The sequence below is a fragment of the Brassica napus genome, chromosome C6 (genome assembly GCF_020379485.1).
Source record: "Brassica napus cultivar Da-Ae chromosome C6, Da-Ae, whole genome shotgun sequence".
Lineage (NCBI taxonomy): Eukaryota > Viridiplantae > Streptophyta > Magnoliopsida > Brassicales > Brassicaceae > Brassica > Brassica napus.
In genome coordinates this window covers 44018323-44038005 of record NC_063449.1, presented here as the reverse complement: position 1 = coordinate 44038005, position 19683 = coordinate 44018323, and the positions used below count along the sequence as shown (strand labels likewise).

The 19683-nt window shown below is 33.9% G+C and overlaps 2 protein-coding genes across 2 annotated transcripts; both read right to left on the bottom strand.

The window, feature by feature from the left end:
• Positions 1 to 331: 331 nt before the first annotated feature.
• On the bottom strand, positions 332 to 6138 carry LOC106399936 (glutathione S-transferase T3-like). Its single transcript, XM_048761367.1, has 4 exons — positions 5612 to 6138; positions 5395 to 5511; positions 3649 to 5305; positions 332 to 3421 (listed from the first exon to the last, which is right to left on the bottom strand). The coding sequence occupies exon 3, from the start codon at positions 4918 to 4920 to the stop codon at positions 4150 to 4152; it is 771 nt and encodes a 256-aa protein (XP_048617324.1). The 5' UTR covers positions 4921 to 5305; positions 5395 to 5511; positions 5612 to 6138; the 3' UTR covers positions 332 to 3421; positions 3649 to 4149.
• A 197-nt stretch (positions 6139 to 6335) lies between these two features.
• Positions 6336 to 7187, bottom strand: LOC106403271 (kunitz trypsin inhibitor 2-like). Its single transcript, XM_022709697.2, has one exon. It carries the CDS (start codon positions 7142 to 7144, stop codon positions 6476 to 6478), a length of 669 nt encoding a protein of 222 aa, XP_022565418.2. The 5' UTR covers positions 7145 to 7187; the 3' UTR covers positions 6336 to 6475.
• Positions 7188 to 19683: the final 12496 nt, after the last annotated feature.

The following is a 19683-nucleotide window of genomic DNA, read 5'->3' as shown; positions in this document are numbered from 1 at the left end:
TGTGAGATAACAAATTATCAAATTGATATATTTATAAGTAATAACACTGAAAAAAATAGGCCCTAAAATTTTGACAAAAATAGTAGGCCCCATACGTTTGTATCGAATGTTTTGGTTCAAGCCCGGGCCTGACCTCAATTGTACATTACAAAAAAAAAATACAATTCTACTACACAAATTTGTAATTACACAAGTCATAAAAGAAGCGTACGAAAATCTGGTCCGAACCAAAAATGAACAAAATTCCATAAATTTAATAACGAACTTAAGAATATATTTGACAAAATATCAAAATTCCGCGCAAAGCGCGGACTTCCCCTAGTGTCTCATAAAGCGCCGGAAACACAAATTTATTTGATTTATTATGAAAGTAAAGACAAGTTCACATACATGCATGCGGGTATTATCTCAACCCATTATTCATGGCCATAGATCTCAGGCGTTTTACAATATTACATGATCTCTTGACTAGTAGAATGGGAACATCCTTAGACCTAACTTCTCAACACGTGAAGTTTAAGTAGTAGCCTTAGTAGTAGCATCATCATCAACCTTCATATGAACTTGACGAATAAGGTCTTAGCCTCATCATTGGTGACAATTAGCTGTGGTGCACTCAACCAAGCCACTGGGATGTTTCCAACGGTTCCAGATGAGGTGGTCAACTTGTAAGTATGTGCTCCTGTAGCTTCTTCTATCTTAAACAAGCTATTTGGGGCCGTCCGTTCACCACCTATGATAATGGCAGGAAACATCGACTGCCCATAACCTGGAAAACTCGTTGCATACAGGCAAGATAATAATGGTTGGATTCAAAAAGGTCAAAGCTTTGGTTTTCAAAGCTCTTGCTCCACTATCTTTTTCCTTATGGTTGAGTTCGGAATCCTGACCAATATAGATCTGGATTCAGGCCGTAGATGAATTTCGAGTTTCATTCCTCTATCCTCAAATGTGAGTTAACACACTTCTGAGGAAAACGCCCAAAATGAAGTCTTGATGTAGATTTGCTCCTTTTTTGAAGACAGAGTCTGGAATTTTAATCCTTGGGATGCCTTCAGGGGTAAAAGTGGAGTCTGCAATTTTTTTGAGAGTTTTATCAGTAGATTTCTTTCGGTTTTTTGCCCAGTTGGTGGGAAGAGGAGGAGAGGCGATGGATTGTTGGCTAGTGGGGTTTGGTTGCAAATTAGTGGGAGGATGAATAGGCGGCTGAGCATTGCTAGGAAGGTGGGTAGGAGACGATAGAGGAGGAAAGGAAATAGGGTCCAGAGGTTGACTGGAGCGTTACCAGATGCTTCCAGCATGGAATTATCTTTATCCTTACTAGAAGGAGAGTTTGAAATAAATGGACTAGCGGCGAAGTAGAGCACTCAGGAGCCGTGGCTTCAACCGAAGTAGAAGAGACTTGCGGAAGCAGGTCCACCAGTGCTGAAGAAACAATGGAATCAGTTGGTAGTGAAGGAAGAGTCCAAGGAGAACCCAATGAAGAAAACTTATTTGGAACAAAGGAAGCACGGGGGATGGAGAGAGCAGGGGGGGAATTTGGTGAGGGACAGATTAGGGTCGGAGGAGGGGAAGCCAAAGTCAGGCAGATGGGGTGGCGGGCGGAAGGGATTTGCAGCCATGGTTGGGCTGTAGGGTTGCAGGGGGATAAGGGTTTTCACAAAAAACGAGACGCTAGAGAGAAAAGAAGTTTTTCTCTACGAGGTGTGCAAGGCACCAAGGCAAAAAATAAATTCTACTGGCCCATGGAGAAAAACTAGGTAGGCGAATGCCTAACCACAGGAATTTTATAAGGTAAATGACAAGTGTATACAAGGATTTACGAATGCTTGAAAATAAAGAACAAAGCTTAGAGCACACCATTGGAGTAGCAATAGAATATTGAAAATAGAATTTCATGTTTGAGAACAAAGCTTAGAGCACACCATTGGAGTAGCAATAGAATAATATTTTTTTTTTTTGAATAGTTAAAGACTCTAATCATAATTATAAGTCCAATGGTGTTATCAATTATGGAGTTCTTAGAATTTTTTTTTTTTTTTTGAATTGAATCTTAAAAATTAAAAATTATTAAATTTGTAAAACATTTAAATTTAAAATTTTCATTTATTGAATGATTAAATGTAAACATACAATAATTAAACATCTTCATCATTACCAAACTTGTTCCAAATATTCTCAATCAAATCATATTCAATTGTTCATGTATATGCCTATCACGAACATGACTCCGTACGCCAAGCATATTACCGAGATTTGAAGGCATGTCGGTAGAATATGACATATCCACCTGTGAACTTCTACTCGAGTCTCCTTCTTCAAACTCAGATATATCATACTGAGTGTATCCATTGCGTTCATTTTCTACTATCATATTGTGCAGTATGATACATGTTCGCATAACCATCCCTATTTGTCTCTTGTCTCACAAAATAGCCGGGTTTTTCACTATTGCAAATCGAGCTTTGCAATACTCCAAAAGCACGCTCCACATCTTTTCGGGTTGTTTCTTGAACTTTAGAAAATAACTCGGCTTTAGGACCTTGAGGGAGTGAGATAGATTGGATAAATATTGACCATTTTGGATATATGCCGTCCGTGAGGTAGTACGCCAAATCATATTGGTGTCCGTTGACCACGTACTGTACCCTTGGAGCTCGACCTTGTAAAATGTCATCAAAAACAGGGGACCGATCGAGGACGTTAATATCGTTTAAGGTACCTGGAGGACCAAAAAAAGCGTGTCATATCCAAAGATCTTGTGAAGCTACATCCTCCAAGACAATTGTCGGCTTTCCTGATCCACGTGTGTATTGTCCTTTCCAAGCGGTTGGGAAATTTCTCCACTCCCAATGCATACAGTCGATGCTTCCTATCATCCCAGGAAAGCCGCGTATCTCTCCAATATCGAGTAGTCGTTGAAGATCCTCTGGAGTGGGTCTTCCTAGATACTCATCTCCAAATAACTGTATTACGCCTTCTGTGAAATTGCTTAAACACGAAAGTGTTGTGCTTTTACCAAGTTGGAGATATTCGTCAACGGCGTCAGCCGCACAACCATAAGCAAGCATACGAAGAGCTGCCGTACACTTTTGTAGTGGAGATAGACCTAACCTTCCAACAACATCTCTTCTTTGTTGAAAGAATGGAACATTTTCTGAGAGGCGATCGACAATACGCATGAATACTGCCTTGTTCATGCGGAAACACCGTCTGAATAAATGAGCCGGAAATGTCGGATCTTCACAGAAGTAGTCATTCCATAGACGGTTATGGCCCTCTTCGCGGTTTCGTTCGACATATGCACATTTTTCTGTTTCTTTGTTCGGTTCTCCACGATGTTATTGTATGTATCTTCAAAATATTCATCGATAGCCTCATCCAAAGCCGCATTTAATCTTCGATCGACTTCATCTGCCATCTATTGTATGTATTGTATGTATTAGAGATGGTTGTATTACGTTGAGCTTTTGATTTGGGATCAGCGAAAAGAATGTCAAAGATGGTTCTATTATTTTTCTGAATGATAATTGAGAATTTTAATTGTACAAATGAGACTATAGAATTGAGAAAATTCATTTAAGATTAGAAAAAGTAGAATATATTTATGCACTTATCATTTGGATGCAAGCAAACAAACAATATTACCTTTTCTAGTTGAGTCTTGACTCTTTTCAAACTATGGAAGAAGAGGAAGATATGTCGTGATATGTTGAGAGATTGTAGAATAGATCAACTACAAACTGTGGAAGAAGAGGAAAGAAATTTCATAACAAGATTGAAAAAAAGCGTTACATGTTCTGAGTACAAGAAGAGCAAAGGAAATAGCTCATAGCCAACACTACAAACTGACTTATAAAGACAACTTGGAAATACAAAGCAACAAAGAAACAGACACCCGTGACTTGGTGCACATGAAAATACAAAAGCAACACAGAAACAAAGAACTCGTGACTTGGTTCACATGGAAATACAAGCTACAATAAAGAAACTACCTGTGACTGAACAAGGAAGAGACACCATCTTTTGTCTTCATCTGGCACATGGTCTTGTACTTCACCTGAAACAGAGAATATGAGATGAGTAAGTAAAGTAAAAAATAGTTGCAAACTTCTAATGCAAACATCACTAAAACTAACAAACCATCAATCATGACAACATCTCAGACAAAAGTTTCATTTTGAGAGCTAATTCCATCTCAGAGAGTGGCTCGGGCTTTGCAAGCAAACTTTCTAGCAAACTTTGCTTCGAGATTTGCTTTTTCATCTCCAACAATCCTTCTAGCTTCGCCAATTCTTCTTCTTTTCCAGTTTTCTTCCTCTTCTCCGCAGCCTTAGCAGCCTTAACCCCTATTGGTCTCTCTTCTGGCTCTGGCACTGGAGAATCCACTGGTTTGCGCTTATCCTTGTCCTTCTCCAGATAGGTGGAGCACCATTTCACATCATGCCTAAGCTCCCTCCACGCATGTTCCAAGTTGAACTTCATGTTCTGGTCACTGTAGAAGATATCCAAGGCTGCCTTCATCACATCGTGGTCATTTTGCCCGCTTCTCTGCTCCCTCAGTGCCATTTCGTAGCAGCCAGCAAACTTACAGACCAAATCATTGATCCTAGCCCATCTTTGCTTGCATTGCCCTAGTTCTCTTGGCACTGTCCCAACCAGGAGAGGACTGGAGTTGTAGTACTCTACAATCCTCTTCCAGAAGGCACCACCTTTTTGTTCATTACTCACTATTGAATCTTTGCTGGTGTTGAGCCAAGCACCAATGAGGATTATATCATCCTTGACAGACCACTTTCTCCTCTCTTTGACACTAGACTCTTCAGGACATTGGCTACTAAACAAAGGAGTTTCTAATGAGTCAAGGTCAACTGACCCTTGGCTCGCTAAGAGGTTAACAAAACTAGAGGAGTTTAACATTTAGGAAGAAGTCTCTGTGATTCTCTACTAGAAACGGAGATGATTAAATAAGGGATTCTACATTGAATCCTAGTAGAAAACTGTCATATCAGAACAACTAGAGATAATTTAATGAAGTTTTAGTTTGCAAGATGCAATTAGAGTCAATTTAATGGTGGTTTAGTGTGCATTTATAACTACAAAGTTGGAAAGTACAAACTGCAAAGTAATTGTTTTCAAACTACAAAGTTACTGACAGTCCTATCCGTTTCAATTCAAACTGCTAAGTTTTAACTAGAGAGTTAAAGAGTTCTAACAAGGAAAAGAAGACGGGTAAGTTTATGCACTAACCTCACAGAACTCTCTCAAGTTCAGACACACACTTGACCAGCATTCTCACCTGTGCCTGGACAGACATCAGACAAACCAAACAATAGGTTAGAAATATAGTACAAACAACTATCAATTTATGATACTGATAACATATAAACTCACCTTAAGTGTCTCGCACTCTCTCAGAAGTTTCTCATGCTCGTGAACCCGTACTTTGAGCCTCTCAACTTCTTGTTGCACACCCATAACCGATGGTTGCCTGAAATGCAGCCCGTCATTCTGCCAAAACAAAATAATATTTGTCAAACAGCAAATAAATGTGGAAGAACAAGATCGATAATCGCATATAAATTAAATATATGTCAAGAACACTTCACACCTGGTAGTCTTTGCAGATGAAGTATCCTCTTCATCTACGAATTCCTTCGTGATTGATCCACAGGGGCACAGTTTGGGAATCCTTTGCGTGCTTTCATATCTCGCAGTTCTTCCTCCATTTCAGAACCTGCGAGAAGAAAAAAAAATTTAGATTCACTGGATTGTAACCATTGCAAACATATAAGCGATTCTAAATCCACAATTAATCAAACCCAGACGAATTTCATTCAAAAAAAAAATTATCAAATCCAGACGAAAACCCTTAATCGATTTTGAACTCAATCCCGAACCTTTAATCGCGACGATAACAACAAACAAGCGAATCGAAAAGAAGAAAATAGCAAACCCAGACGAAAACCCTAATTCGATTTAAATCCCCAATTCGATTAGTAACCCTAAATCTATTTAAACCCCACAATCGAACCCTTAAAACTGATGAAATCAACAAGCATCAACTCGAGAAGGAAAAAAAATGAACAAAGAGCTCGGATTTACCTTCAACAAAGACGCTCTCTTATCGCCTCTCTATCGCCTCAGTTTTTTTTTTCAGGTGGTCGCGATAATGATAGATTATTCTCCCCCCTTACGAAAGACAACCCTAAACCCGAACCAATCCCGTATTGCCAGCACATTAAGGATTTGGTCCTTAATCCCCTTAATTAAAGACTCCTTCTTAGCTTGCCGGATTTTTTTAATCCCTTTAGCTTAAGGATTAATGCTAAGGATTCTGTTAACATCCCGCGTTGGGGGTGGTCTTATATTTTACTTATCCTTACAGTAGAAAAAAGTGTACGTGCATGCGTACGTGCGGGTATTAATCTCAACCCCTTATTTTTGGCCATGGACGGAGTCTTTGGCTTTTACATTACAAAATCATCCTTAGTCCTAACTTCTCAACACGAGAAGTAGAAGTAACATCCGTAGTAACAGCATTAACTTTGATGAATTTGAAAAATATGGTCTTAGCCACATCATTGGTGAGAACTAGTTGTGAACTGTCCAAGGGCCCTGGGATGGCTCCCACGGTTCCGTCAGAAGTGGTAAATCTGTAAATGTTTGTTCTTCCTTCTTCTCCCACTTTCTCTATCTTAAACCGGCTGTTTCGTTCCCGCGGGTTACCACCGATTTGAATTGCAGGCTCTTCGGAAATCAGTGAGGATCCATCGACTTCCCAGAACTTGGAGATGTCCTTGCAGACGTTGGACTTGAACTCGATGGTTATACCGAAATTTGTACGGACAGGGGAGAATGGTAGGGGAGGGATCAACGTCGGTGGAAAGGAGAAGCTAACCTGCACGCCCGGTTCGCCCGGAAGTGCTTGGGTGATACCAAGTAGACAAAGGGAAATTTTAGCAGCAAGTGGGACAAGGCCACCTCCGTTATTCCCGGTATTGCCAGCTGGTTGGATGAAGTATTGATCATTGATTCGAACTCTGTTTCCGTTGGTGTCCCTCACCCATTCTTGTCCGTGGGTGCAGACAGCTGCAGCCAACAGGAGAGTAATGAGAAAAGAGACCAATGGGAATGATGACATGATTGTGATTGTTTGTTTGAGTGAGTTGAGCTATAGAGATCAGAAACATGTATCGGTATTTATAAGAATTCTTTCAAGTAAATTCAAAAACGGGAATTTTCATGTTTATTAATTTCTTGCTACTATTATTCATATTTACCATCACAAAAAAAAACATTTTCAAAAATACCTCAAAAATACCTTCTCTATTGGCAAATGACTCTTATACTCTATGTTACATGGAAACGGAAGCGGGTACGTGGAAGCGGAAGCGGGTACGTGGAAGCGGAAGCTTATGAAAACGCATAAGCGATTTTTTTTGAAAAATTAGGAAGGGGTACGTGTCGGAAGCGTATATCCATATATATGTTTATATATATACATATTAAAATATAAGATTTTTTTTAAAAAAATTAGGACTAAAATTTTATAAGATATAAATTTAAAATAAAATATTTATTCATTTATAATAATTTTGAAATGATTTCATATTAAAACTGTGAAAATACACATAAATTAAGTTTAAAGGAAATTATTATATTAATTATTTTTAATACTTCATAAATAATTGACACAATATATTTGAATATATGATATATGTTTAATAAGAACCTCAATACATAAAGATAATTTATATTATTAATTTTAATATTTATATATTTATATTTTCTCTATTCATTATTACTATTAAAATTTGGATTTTATATAAATTAATAACTATGATATTTTTTTTTTGATATATATGACATTGTATTTTTTTAAAGAATAGAAACATGATTCCAAAACGGAATGAAATCATAAGCTTCCAACATGTTTTTTTTAAAAGAATATTTTGGAAGCGAGATTCCGTAAGGTTTTACAAGGTTCCGATTCCGATTTCGGTTCCGAAGCGGGAAGCGGACGTCCGATGAAACTTCCGTGCAAGGTAGCTTATACATTTGTTCTCTATATATATAATAAATAATTATTTAAAAAAAAATATATATATATTTTATGTTTTCGAATTATGCTTTTTCAAATTCAAAATTTTTTTTATAAATTTTCTTTTGAATTTATTTTTTCGAAAATCGAAAAATTATTTTTGAAACTTTTTTTAAAAAAAATTCTAGTTTTTAAAGTATTTATTTATATATTTATTAGAATCCTAAATTTCACATTCCAAAAATCTATCACACCTCTCAATTTTGAACCCTAAGTCTAGAATAATTAATTTTAAGGTTATAAATGTCTTTTACTTTTCGTTAAAAGTGAGAATAAAAGTGGCTAGTGTATACATGAAAATTGATACTATTAATCTGGTATTTTTGGCAATTTTCTATTTTTTTTTGTCAAACAGCAATTTCCCATTCAAAACAGCTTAATGTTTTTAGAAAAGATCTTAAAACTGCTTGTGACAGTAGAAAAAAAAGATTAATATTTCATTCATTCACGTGGTGGGTTGCTTTTTTTAGCAGTGAGTGATGAAAATATGGGTTTAGACTTTACTATTCGTGTTACATAAAAAAAAAAGACTTTATGCTATTTAATTCAAACTTCGACTTTTTAGCACGAGGAACATGCAAAACATTCATGTTAACTAACATTTAAAGGACGATCAAATAATTAAGGGGAAGAAGACATTACTTTTCTTCAAAAAAAAGACGTATGAATTATTCTAGAACGAGAAAAAAAATAGAATTATTATTTATTAGATGGATACTTCAAATAATAGAGAATTTCGATGTAGAGATGCCTGAAAATCGTATACTTTTCCGATTTGTTCTATCTATTTTGACCTATCAGCTTGAATGAGAACAAGACAAGTAAAAGAAAAAAATATGTAGAGTAAATATAATGCAACGGAAAGGTCAATAATATTTGCTTTCTGTTTTCATATACACCAATTGTTTTCCTGCACCATGTGCAACAATAAAAATTTTAAATTAAATTATAATTAAAAATAAAATTTGATTATTATTTTAAATTTGATTATTTTTTCTAATATTTTAATTTATATTTTGATTTAATTGAACATAAAACTAAGTTTAACTAAATAATTTTAAATTATATTTAAGAATCTCTATAATATTATTTGAGAAGTCAGTTTCCTAGGTGTCGCACTCACGTTAAATTTTACGACGGTTATTTACAAATGTACCATTAATGAATTAAACTATTATTTCAAATTGCCATTACTAAAAAATATTTAATAATTTATTCCATTTAAATTCTAGTTTCCTTTTTATATTTTGTTAAATAACATATATAATAAAAATAAAATATTCATATGATAAAAACGAAAATAATATTTACAAAAAAGAAAATAATTTATTCCAATTTAAATTTTAAATTTTAGTTTCCTTTTTTACATTTTTCTAAATAACATATATAATAAAAAGGAAATATTCATATATTAAAAAACGAAAATACTATTTACAAAAAGGAAAGAAAATAAATTTTATGAAAATAAATTTTATATATAATGTGATTTCATGAAAAATAAAGTTCACAAAAAACAGTTTGATGTTAAAAAGATAACCTCTCTTTAAAACATAATATATATATTAATTAAATATTTTATTTATGTCAGTCATTTTTTTTAGATTTTTACAAAAGGTAATTTAAATAACATATACTAAAATATCATTGATGAACTAAAAATATTTTATAATTGATACGATTCAGATGTTTATTCAATTTTACATCTTTTGTTAAATTTTTAACTATGAGTTTTCAAAATTTATAAATCCAAAAATATCAAATTATACAAAATAATTTACGGAATATATATTTAAGATAAAAATCTGAACTAATGAAATAAATAAAATCAAATTTAGTTTAACTAGAATCAAAAGTAATTGTACTTCGAATTGAAGAAATATGTGTAATTTAATATTATCCACAAAAGAGTAATTTAAACAATCAATATTTTTAAGTCCAAGACAAGAGTCTAAATTTAAAAAAAAAAAACTAATCAAAACATTAATCTATATTAGCAAAAAAAATACTGCTGTTAAATTTGGAGAATTAAATACAGTTCAATATACCAAAGTAATAACCACATTGACTATAGATATTATATATTCAAATTATATGTCTTATTAAAATAATATAATGTTATATAAAATAAATCATATATATATTATAAAATTATAATATTAATATTAATAATATATATTTGTATATATTTATATCCGTGCATGAGAACGGGAAAATCACCTAGTAGATATGTATATATATTTAAAATTATGATATTAGATTAATTTTGTATCTATTTTTTGTCATATTATATCTATTTCTTTTGGTTAAAATATTATAAATTAAATTGTATTAAATTAATAAAAATATCAACGTAAAACTAAACAGTTTTTTCTAAAATTTGTAAAAATAAAAAATAAACTAATGATACTACGACAAAAATTATAAAAAAATTGTGAAAAAATAAAATATTTTTAATAAAAACTATATAATTATAAAAATAGAAATAAATAATGTTTTGAAATTTGTAAAATATTATTATATTTTTATTATTATAGTATTTTATGCCAATAGATTTACTTTAATGATGAATTATAATTTACTACCATATTCTAAAAGTGTTACCAAAAATATAAATCATCATTAAATATAATTATTCATGTCATATTTAGACATAAGTCATGTCATCATGTCACATTTATTTAGTGAAATTGATGAGTGAAATCACTTCATATGACATGGACAATTATATTGTGAAATCACTTCTCAAATAATGTTATATGGATTAACCCGAAATCAAAGGAATATATAAATGATGACCACACCAATTAGTTTTAAGTTGAAAATTCACCTAACATAATTTGGTATCAAAGTGTGATCCACGCAGTATAATCCATACATAACCAATTCAGTCCAAAGTTGTTTCGTCAATTTTTATCTAAACATTTTGAAACTAAGATTTAAAGAGCCACCATCTCAAAAAATTATATTACATATAAAGTACCATATAAAAATAAATTTTAGCTAATATATATAAAAAAATAGACCAATTCACATATCACTGATCGATTTTAGGTTATAAGTTCTTCTAATTTGAAGCCTTAGTAAAAAAAAACAAAGTTCTTCTAATTTGATAGTTATTCATTCTCGTGATGGGTTGGTTTTAGCTGTGACAGTTGAAAACAGGGGTTTACACTTTATGCTAATCAGTTCAAATTTCGATGTTTTCCAAGAAATTGTTTTGATTTTTAGCACGAGGAACATGCAAAACAGTTCATTTTAACTAACATATAAAGGATGTTCGAATAATAATGGGAAGAAGACGATACTTCAAACAAAGTGATAAGATGGGGAAACACGTACGAACGATTCTATACATTTCGTTTTCTTCTTTTTATAAATAGTTATAGACTTATAGGCTTATAGCAACAAAATTTATCACCAAAAAAGTCAGAAATAGAAAAAAGAAGAAAGAAGAGAAATTGTTATAAACCATATGATTTATATCCATAACCGGCCCGGTCTATAACCGGTCCAATACTAAGAGAGAGACGGTCCAACCCTAGAGAGAGAGAGGCGACCGCATGAAAAGGAGAGAGAGGCGGCTTAGGCTTTAGAGAAAATGAAACTCTATTTCCTTTTCCTTGTATTTGTACACTTTCTATATTTATGTCTTTCCTTTTATCTCTTTATAACTCTCATATATAAGGACACCTTATGATTGAGTAATAATACACACAACTTACAGATTCCTAAACCTTAAGTTTATAACACGTTATCAGCGCGATAGCTTCTAACACCCTGAGCCTAAAACCAAATCAACAAAACCCTAAAACCCTAAAACGAAAAGGAATCTGCCTCGAAACTTCAAAGAGGCTTTTTTCCCAAACCGTGAGGACCCAGAAAACGATCAAGATATCAAATCGAAGCCCTTGCCGAGACGAATCATTCAGTGCAAACCGCTTGTCGATCTGACCACCGACGCGCCCTCACGCACAGATACAGTGCGCGCCGATTTGCTTTAAAACCATAATCCGAACCCGACGATACCGACGAACCCTAATCCATTCGCGACTCCGTTCCAGCTCGTGTCCACCTGATCAGCTCCAGCCCCAAGGCGTTCCTGATCCTAGACAAACTCAGCTCCATCCTGCATCAAGGACAGCTTGCATTCTAGACTGCAAGCGCCCCGTTCGCATCAGAGCCGCTCGCGATCCCGACTGCAACAGCTCCCGTTCGACGATCAGCTGCTCACGTCTCCAACCTCAATCCGTTCGCGTCCAGGCCAGCTCGTGTTCAGCTTGCGTCCAGCTCGCGTTCCTGCCCAGCTCGAGGTTCATTCTCTTGGTGGTCCGATTTCAACAATCTACTAAAACTAAAGGTAAATTCGAATTCTAAGAACATGAAAATCGAATTTGGATTGCTTGTAAAGAATGAAACCATAAAACTTAATCTCTAAAGATAAAAGCCATACGATAATAGATCAATCCCGAATGAGTAAATCGAAGTTCTATAAGTTCGATCCCCAAACCCTAAAATCGAGATTGATCCATTGATCAATTAAAATCAAAGCCTTAAAGGTTTTGAATCTCAAATCAAATCTCTTTGATCTAAGATCAAATTTTCGAAAATACTTAAACTCTAATTTGAAAAACTGATTAATTAAAACTGATTGAATGTTGATTGAGATTGAATTGATCATCTTGAAATTGTAATTGCTTGTTAATCAAATCGAAACCCTAAAATCCTAATTTTAAAAATCGATTTTGATTGTTTGAATTGAATATTAATTGATTGATTTGATCACCTAGAACTATTGCTAAGATTGTTTAAATTTGAATCTGAATGAATTAAGATTGTTTAGATTGTTTAAACTGAAACCCTAATAACCTAGTCTAGATTATTTTGAAATCGAATCTGAATTGTGGCCGTGTGGCCTTGTTGCATTTTAGATTAATAGTTCTTGATCATACCTTGTGGCCGTGTGGCCTTGTTGCATTCATACCCTAATTTGATCACAATTGATTGATTGCAAATTGCACTTAGAACTTTTCTAGGAATGGTATTGAATCAAATCAAGTAGCCGTGTGGCTTGTTCTTTTGTTTGGCCGAGAGGTTTGTTTGTATTGATTGCATCATATAGAAACAATGTATGTTAGGATTGCAATTACATGACAAACTAAATGCATAAGATTGAACCGATTGCATTCATGGCCGTGCGGCATGCTTATTGGCCGAGAGGCATAGATCTTGGCCGTGAGGCATTGATTGATTGTTTAAACCTAAAACCCTATTCGTTTAAACTCTATTCCTAAAGACATAAAGATATTAATCTATGATTTCAGATGTCGAAAATCAACAACCTGGATTTCGATGCCCTAAATCTCTCTGGAGATAATTACCTTCAATGAGCGCTCGATGCTAAGATCATCCTGAAATCCAAGGGTCTCAGTGAATTTATAACCGAGAACAATAATGATAATGAGAAAGATCGTTACAGAGCCATCTTGATCATTCGTCATCATCTAGCTGAGAGTCTCAAGGATCAGTATCTAACCATTGAGAATCCACTAGATCTTTGGAACGAATTGAAATCGAGATATGATCACCAGAGAATTTCCGTGTTCTTTGTTTTGATGTTTTTCATTTCTATGTTTTCATTTCTTCGAACTTGTTTTATTAAAACTTAATAAAAGGAATGAATGATTTTATTAAAAATCGCCAATATGAGTTTATAAATTGCGGGTATGGTACACATTAAGGTCTATGGCCAGATATGTATAAGGGCAAGCATTTAGATGCTTTATATTCACCCAGAGAAACCCATTGAGATTATAAAATATAGAGAATAAGAATGGTTTCCACAATGATACAATGGGCAAAAGGAAACAACAGTTCTTTCAGAGTTATGAAAATCGCCCAAGGCCATATTAAGTCCTAAAGACTATACATGCATTCCCTATTGATCTAGACTATGCCAAGATCAGTATGATAGAGGCAAAAGTCATGGTAACCAGAATGGTTTACCCACGAAATTATACACTTTATGGCATGACCGGATTAGCCATCCTGGTCCAAAACGTGATGCGAAATTGATATTGGAAAAGGCACAAAGAGTTATCCCATAGAATCTCACGTGTGTAGCATGAACACAAAGAAAACTCATTAGGCCATGATGTCCCAAAGCACTTAAAGATTATAGTATGTCCATGAGGGGCAGTGAGGACAAATCCGTACATGTCCATACTATTCCATACTATATATAGCTTGGCTGAATCCTTTTATAAATCTGTATTGGTCATTACCCATAGGTCCAAAATCTCAGTCCAAGGCTTGGGGACCCACGAATTTACATGCACCTTAACTAATAAGCATCAGACCATTTAAGTGAGCATAGATATTCCCATCTCAAATTTATTACGGGTAATGAGCCAGACATATACCATCTTGAGATATTTGGATAAGCCACCACAAATATATGTGCCGTCTAAGATGGATCCTTAGAAGAGGATGAAGATGGGGATATATGTTGGATATGAATCTCCCACAAATAATGAAGTACCTTGAGCCAAATATGGGTATCTATTTAGTGACCATAAACACGGATTGCAAGTTTAATGAATCCGACTATCCAACATTAAGGGGAGAAAATAATAAGCTGGTAAGAGAAACAAAATGGCATCGACCATCATTGTCTTGGCAAGATCCTCGGACTAAAGAATGTGAAATAGACGTCCAAAGATTATACATTTACAAAGCTAGCTAATCAAATGCCAGACACATTTGCTGACCCCAAAAATGACTAAGTCATATATAAACCAGCTTGTAAAGCACAAACGAAATTTATGTCCAAGAAAGACACAGTCAAGTTGCTACAGAGTCTATACAAGATAGACCAATAGGTTCCAAAAGATAAGAATCCTCGAAAACAAAAGAAAGGTGCAAAAGAATGATAATCAAAATCCAAATCCGAGGTTACTAAGGAAACCATCCCAGACATGGAGATAAGGCCGGCTGGCTCTAAGGTACAGGTACCAAACAATGTAGCTTGGGACGCCAAGCTGCAAAGTATTAAAGGTCCTGATAATAATGAATCTCAATCGATTATATCATGTCTGGAACATAATGGAACCAATAAAGAATGTCAACATAAGATGATTTATTTGCATACAAGGTAGCACTTGAATTTATAAATATAAGCGAGGATCATGAACCCACGTTAGTATAAGAGTGTGCACTCGTAGAACAAATTGGATTGAATGGAAACGTGGAGTTAAATAGTTTAAAAAAGAAAGGTGTATTTGGCCATATGATTAAAACACCATATGATGTTAAAACCAGTGGATATAAATGGGTCTTAAGAGGAATAGAAATCGTGAGATATAAAGCTGATGTTGCACAAAGATTCTCACAAAGACCAGTAATAGATTATGAGGAGACATACTCCCATGTGGTGGATACAGCTACTTTTAGATTTCTCATAAGTCTGGCTATATAAGAGAGAAAAAGTAGACTTGCAGCAAATTGATGTAGTGGCTGCATATTTATATGATCCACTGGATAATGAAAGTACTAGAGGGTATTGAGCTGAAAGTACAACAAGTTCTCGAGAAAAATATTGATAATCATCAAAGTATATGATCTGAATATCCTAGGAACCTCTCGGTACAATTTCCCAAACAATTGAATATCTCAAGAAAGAGTTTGAGATGAAAGATCATGGAAAACAAAGTTTTGTTTGGGACTACAGCTTGAGTACATTAATGTGGACCAATCTCACCCATTATCTAGTACATGGACGTGAGATCACTTGTTCTAGACACTGATTTGTTTGGTCCACAAGAAGGACAAGGTCGTGAATATCCCTGACTTGGACACGGATCCTTTGGTCCCAAGAAGGACAAGAAATATGTCTTTCGTCCGGTAAAGTCCATTACCCAAGTACCATTGGCGCCTTGATGTAATTGACAAGCCATACTAGGCCGGACATGTGTTCTTGCCGAGAATCTCCTATATGTTTAGCTCATGTTCGACCATAAGGCACAAAAGACATACACGTCCCTAACCTTAAGTACTGTTGGCGCCTTGCCTTGATATTGAGACCATTAGTCATTGGTATCCATGAAGCTCAACCATCAGGCTGGGATGCGCCAACTAGAAGGACATATACGGAGATTGGGATACGTAGACTGAAAGATTTTCAGTGATGTTCAGAACATGGAGAGTAATGCGTGTTGTACTCTTTTTCCTTAACCATGGTTTTGTCCCACTGAGTTTTCCTGGTAAGGTTTTAATGAGGCAACATCCAAAGCGTATTACGAACTCTGTATGGTTATGACATCCAAGGGGGAGTGTTATAAACCATATGATGGATGTCCATAACCGGCCCGGTCTATAACCGGCCCGGTCTATAACCGGCCCGGTCTATAACCGGTCCAATACCAAGAGAGAGAGAGACGGTCCAACTCTAGAGAGAGAGAGAGAGAGAGGCGGCCGCATGAAGAGAAGAGAGAGGCGGCTTAGACTTTAGAGAAAAAGAAACTTTATTTTTTTTTCCTTGTATTTGTACACTTTCCATATTTATGTCTTTCTTTTTGTAACTCTCATATATAAGGGCACCTTATGATTGAGTAATAATACACACAACTTACAAATTCGTAAACCTTAATTTCATAACAGAAATCGATTTTCTTTTGATAAACTTTACAAACATCACATTAAATTTCCTAGTTTTTTAATAATTGATTCATAGCTAAAAACTTTGGGTTAGTCACGGACGGGAGAATCCCATGCAATTTACACCCTTTTTTTTAGTCATAAATTTTTGAAAATCTTGTAGCCCTTTTTTCAAAAAAAAATTTACACCCTTTTTTGTTGTTATTTCTCCGTTTCTAACAGAAAAGAAGCCGAATAAGAGACGACGTAACTGTGTGCCTTTACTACTTTGATCACACATTCTGCTCAAACTTCGATTTTTAGCACGAGGAACATGCAAAACTGTTCATGTAACTAACATATAAAGGATGAGCAAATAATTGATGGGAAGAAAACAATTCTTCATAGTGTCTGTGGTAGGGTGGGGGAATCAACGTATGAATCATTCTAAACATTTCTGTCTTTTGTTTCTTTTTATAAATAGTTATGGCAATAATCATCATTGGTGTTTTTTTTTTGAAACTTATCTCATCATTGGTGTTTTCTAATAAACTTTATTTTTGAACTTTTACAAATAAACTTTATCACCAATTAGAATAAGGAAAAAAGTAAAAAGAAGAGAAACCGTTTTTCTTCTAACAAATTTACAAATATCACAAGAGATTTTCCATTCTTTTGATAAGTGGTTCAGATAATCTTCAATGTATTTGCTATTTTTTAAAAAAAATTAGGTGTTTTCCAGCACCATGTGCAGTAAAAAACATTTTAAATCTAACTTATATTTAGAAATAAATTTTATTAAATATTATTGATTTTACTATCTTCTTACTAATATTTAATATAGATTTGATATATATTACATCAATTTGTATAAAACTAATAAAAATGATATAACATTGTATAATTATCAAAAATTTAGCCTAAACAATATTTATAAAATTTGTAGGTATATAAAAAACTAATGATCTTACGATTAGATATTTAAATTTTTAAAAAATTGTAGAAATTTTTGAAAAGTTTAGTAATACAAATTGTATAATTATACAAAAATATTAATATTTCAAAATTTAAAATATTATATATGAATATATTTATTTTATAGATGATGTACGATCTATTACCATATTTAAAAAAAGTTTACCAAAAGGAAATATCAATATTAAATATAATATATGAATTATTACCTTATTCTAATAAGTTTGCCAAAAATATAAATCAATATTAAATGAAATTATTCATGTCATATTTTTCCGGAAGTCATGTCATCAATTTCAGTAGCGATGTCATATTTGTTTTGGGAAATTGATTGTACAGAGGACATGTGGCAAAATCACTTCGTAAATATAGTATAGGGGATAGAGGAACTCTATAAATACTGAGACTCCATTCAAAACAAAATACATGTTTAGTTTAATTAAATTTAAAAAATATTTTTATAAAATTTCCTAATTTACCAAAAACTTAATTTTTATTCTCTTTAAAGAAAAAAAATTAGAACATAAATTATATATTATTTTATTTTAGTTTTAATATTAAGTTTATTCATATATAAACTATAAAAAATCTGTTTGATATCTTATTACTATTTTTATATACTAAATTAGGCCCCACAAAGTAGGGCTCATTTAAATATTTTGCTCCATATTGTCTTCGGGCCTAGTTCTGGCTATTTCTTTATCTTTATAAATAGTAAAAATTAAAAATAGTAATCTCTATTACATAAGAAGAAATAGAGGTGAACTACAACAATTTTAACTCTAAATATTATTATTGAAATAAAATAGCAATGAGTTAGAATTACTCTGACCTAAGAATGAACAGAGAGATAATAGGTTAGAGTAAATTCATTTTTGCTTTGCTGGTGTAAATATGCGTGTGACGGAAAGAGATTAGTCTTTCATCTGTGTTTATTAAACGAACGTTGCCTTAAAAATGTATGTTGGGATTAGCGAATGCAATATATATTTTGAGAAAATGTGTAATTAAATACCAAACTATCTCAAATTCTCCAAAACAAATACAAACTTTTCATTAACCCAAATAAATCACAAAATTATAATTATTGAGCCATACTAAGTACAAATTTTCTCAATTTAATTTATCATCTAACCTCTGTTTGATATTAACGGTTAATGATGTGGTGTCGTTTTAAGAATAGAACACAAACCTAAAGAATAAAAAACTATACAGTACTTCTAATCTACACGTACTCCTCTTCTTTCTCTGCTCATTGTAGAACCCTAACTCATCTCGTCTTTCTCTTTTCAATCATACTAAAACTCCATATCATCTCTTCTCCAAATCGTTATTATCTCTTCTTTTTCTTCTCCTTCGTTTTAAAACTGTAAATCGTTTTTCACTAACATGGTGATAAGGAAAAAGCTTCCAGTACGTCGAGGCGGATGTAGAGAACCTGAACCTCAACCTGTTGCTGAAGGTGATGAAATAAGGTCGGCTGTATTTATAGGCTATGACAGAGATGAGTGTGAACCCGTACCCGGTGATGATTGCGAGGCTATTGTTGATGATTCTGGTGATGAGATCGAAGAATATGAGAATGAGGTTTCAGAAGAAGAAGGATGTGGCGTACAAACTGAAGAAGAAGCTTGTGAAGTTTTCTCATCCCACTTTGGAGATGTTGCAAGTAATGATGGAGACGAAAACGATGAGAGTGGAGATGATGATTGCTGGAATGAGGATAATACGCCTGATCCTGTATCATCTGATGATGAGGAAGAAGAAGCGCGAAGGAAAGCTTGTGAGGATGCAGCATCAGCCGATGAGGTCTTAGCGTTGGGGAAGATGTTTTCGTCTGCATCAGAGTTCAAGCAAGCTCTTCGTAGGTATTCTCTGAAAACAAGATATGATATCAAGCTATACATATCAACACAAATGAAGCTTGGCGCTGTTTGTTCTGACACTGAGTATGATTGTCCTTGGAGAGTGTA